The sequence below is a fragment of the Pterocles gutturalis genome, unplaced genomic scaffold, assembly GCF_000699245.1.
Source record: "Pterocles gutturalis isolate BGI_N339 unplaced genomic scaffold, ASM69924v1 scaffold9693, whole genome shotgun sequence".
Classification (NCBI taxonomy): domain Eukaryota; kingdom Metazoa; phylum Chordata; class Aves; order Pterocliformes; family Pteroclidae; genus Pterocles; species Pterocles gutturalis.
Genome location: NW_010125608.1, coordinates 45,557 through 48,533, shown reverse-complemented (window position 1 = coordinate 48,533; position 2,977 = coordinate 45,557). Strand labels below are relative to the sequence as shown.

General features: G+C 59.0%; 1 protein-coding gene across 1 annotated transcript in view; it reads left to right on the top strand.

The window, feature by feature from the left end:
• Positions 1-400: 400 nt before the first annotated feature.
• Positions 401-2,977, top strand: part of CACNA1S (calcium channel, voltage-dependent, L type, alpha 1S subunit) — a 44,293-nt gene continuing 41,716 nt past the window's right edge. Inside the window, 1 exon segment of the mRNA XM_010078633.1 lies at positions 401-658. Coding sequence (XP_010076935.1) covers positions 498-658 — 161 coding nt within the window. The 5' untranslated portion in view covers positions 401-497.

The window sequence follows — 2,977 nt, the reverse complement described above, 5'->3', positions numbered from 1 at the left end:
CTCAGCCTGGATAATGTGATTCAGCAAATGGGGCTGCACGTGTCGCCCCAGGCAGCCCGGCTTCCCAGTTCGGGCAAGGGAGGCCAGGGGAGCTGGGGAAAGAGCTGACCTGGGACAAAGGCACTTTTCTTTCAGAGACAGCGTGCCAGTGCTGGGCAGCCTGTTCCCACCCCCAGCCCGGGTCAGTGGCATGCGAAGCACTCGCCTGCCTCCCAATGTGCCCGTAAAGAAGCAACAGCTGCAGGGCCCTTTTGCTGCCTCAGGAGCTGTGACAGCACCGGGAGCCAGGCCGGGATCTAAATTTAAACTCATGCTTTGTGTGTTTGTACATGCAAGCGCAGGCTCCAGCCCCCACTCCCCCACAGCCTCCCCCAGTGCGTGGAGGAGACAGGCTCGGCAAGAAGGGAGATCCGGAGGAGCTCCAGCTGGCTGGGACCCAGGGAAGGGGGGCTTGGCCGTGGGGCAGGAGGGGGAGAATCGGCTAGGGGAGAAAGACCATGGAGCCTGCTTCTCCCCAGGATGACGTGAGGAAGAGGCAACAGAAGGAGAAGTCCAAGAAGCCGGTGCCACCAGCAGCCCCTAGGCCAGCCAGGGCTCTGTTCTGCTTAACCTTGCAAAACCCGCTGCGGAAGGCATGCATCAGCATCGTGGAGTGGAAGTATACTTGTGGCTGTGCAGGCTTGGGAGCACCCGTGTGTGCGCCCGCGAGGAGGGGTGCTGGGGAGCAGGACCCCATGGACTGCGGCCAGGAGAGCTGTCAGCCCGCTTCAAGCCTGTGCTGGCTGTCTCATCGGGCCCGTAAAAGGCAACGAGGCACTCGGGGAGCCCTGGTAGGATGCCTTGGCAAAGGCACCGGCTGTGCAAACTGGGGGGACGAGTAGGCTTGAGGGGGAAGCTGGGGCTGAGAAGCAGGTCAGGCCAGGGGGACCTTCGGTAGGGAGGTGTGGGGACAGGCTGGGTGGCAAGGGACTTGTGGGACTGAACACGTTGTGTGCTGGTGGGAGCTGTGCTGGTGGGAGCTGTGCTGGGGAGAAACGGGACAGCCCACTGGGAAGGGAGAGGGTTTGGTGTATGAGGAGGGGGCACAGTGCCCACCCCAGGGCGGGGATGGGGCCAGGCAGAGGAGGAGGGCCAGGCTGGGGGTGCGGGCACTGAAGATGGAGCTGGGGAAACACGCTGCCACAGGGGAGAGGTTTGGGGGTGGGTAACGAGACCATGGCGAGCTGCTTGGGACAGCTCTTTTTGTGTGTCACCGCTTGCCTGATCCCGCAGCTGCTCCCAGCCCTGGTGGTGGGGGCTGGCCAGCATTCCCCGAAACCTCGCTGGCACCATTGTGCTCTCAGCCCCCCTCTCCTGTCCCTCCCTGGGACCTGCTGTCACAGGTGAAGGCTTTTATGAGCAATACTGTTCAGAGGGACAGTTATCTCCCTGTGCCTCTGGCTTCATATAGGGATGGGATTTGGGGGGTTGCTCTTTGATTGTCCATCTTTTCACTGGGGCATTGTAGCTCAGAGCTACCAAAATGTCATGTTTCTGCCACCCATCCAGGAGCTATTGTAGGCCATTGGATATTGTCTCATTCACCTGTATTTTGCGGACGGGAAGAGGATGGGAGATGCAACACTTCACTTTGGCTTCAGCAAAATGTTTGGGCTCAAGCAAAAGCAACGGAATTTGGGGATGTTTCCAGCAAATCCAGTTCTTCCACCCCAGCTTCTCTCCTTTAAGTTGCTGAACCTATCTGATGTTCCTGGCTTTGGTAGGATCATCCCAGCCCTGGCCAGGCTTTGCTTCTCTTGGAGGTGGCTCGGTGGCCCAAGGGCTGCGGGGCCAAGCCCTGCCCTTTGGAAAGGCTGGCTGTGTTGCTGTACGCGTCGTGCCGCGGGGACACCAGAACCGTGCCCCCACGCTGCTAGAGGTGCCATCATGTTCAAAGCCCGTGGATTTTGGACCCTTGTTCCTTCCCTGCAGGGGAGCTCTGTGTCCTTCAAGGAGGGGGAGCAGAGCCCAAATTGGGGAATTCTCTGTTTCTGCTTCTCTGGCCTGAGGACTGGGTTTTTCTACAAGCACATGAAGGGGAACTGTGTCTGAAATAGGCCCTGGGTATGGAAGAAACTTGTGCGTCCACCCTAGTGGCAGGGGAAGAGCTGGAAATAGGACTTGTATCTTCCAACATGCTTAACCACATTCCTCCTCCTGGGCCAATGCATGCCAGAGAGAGTGTGCAGCACGGGGCGGGGGGTCTCTCCCGCACTGGCGCCCTGGAAGGGGAGTGTGGAGGGGAGAGGTGGGTGTCCTGCGGGAAGGCTGCAGGTGCAGGTGGTTCTGACCTGTGTGGGACAAGTGATCCAGGGCCTGGGGTTTCTCCAGCGCCTCTCTTGTGCCTGGCCGTATTTATCCCCAAATGCACCTGGCTGCCCTCATTCCGGGATCAGGGCTTGCAAGGCATGACAGCGTCGTTCCAGTTCCTGCGGGTTGTTCTGGTCTTCAGGGCCAGGCAAGCTGCCAAGAGGAGATTAGCTGAGACCATTTTCTGCGGGGATATCTGGCATCTGGGTTCAGTATGGCCGTACACATGCCTGTCTTTGGGCCCATCTCTGCTGTATAGCTTCCGCTGTGAGAGCACAAAGCTGAACCACAGGAGTGGGACGGTGGCTTTTCCAGGCAGTTGGAGAGTGGGGAGTGTCACTGCGTTCAGCCAGGGGTGGGTGGCAGTCAGGCTGGCCTGCGGCAGAGGGGGTTTTATGCTGAAATTTGCTCACGTCTCAAACCCCACATTTGTTAGTGCAAGGAGATGCGGGTACTCTGCAGATGGCTGGGTATCGTATGCTCAACAGCTAGCCCAGCAAGCTGATGGCTGTTGGGACATGTCTAGCTTTGTGCTGTCACCCTGATATTCCAGATTGTTTTGCAGCCGGGGGACTTCAAGGCAGATGGGTGAGGGGTCTGGGGACCCTGGAGGACTGCAGAGCTGCAA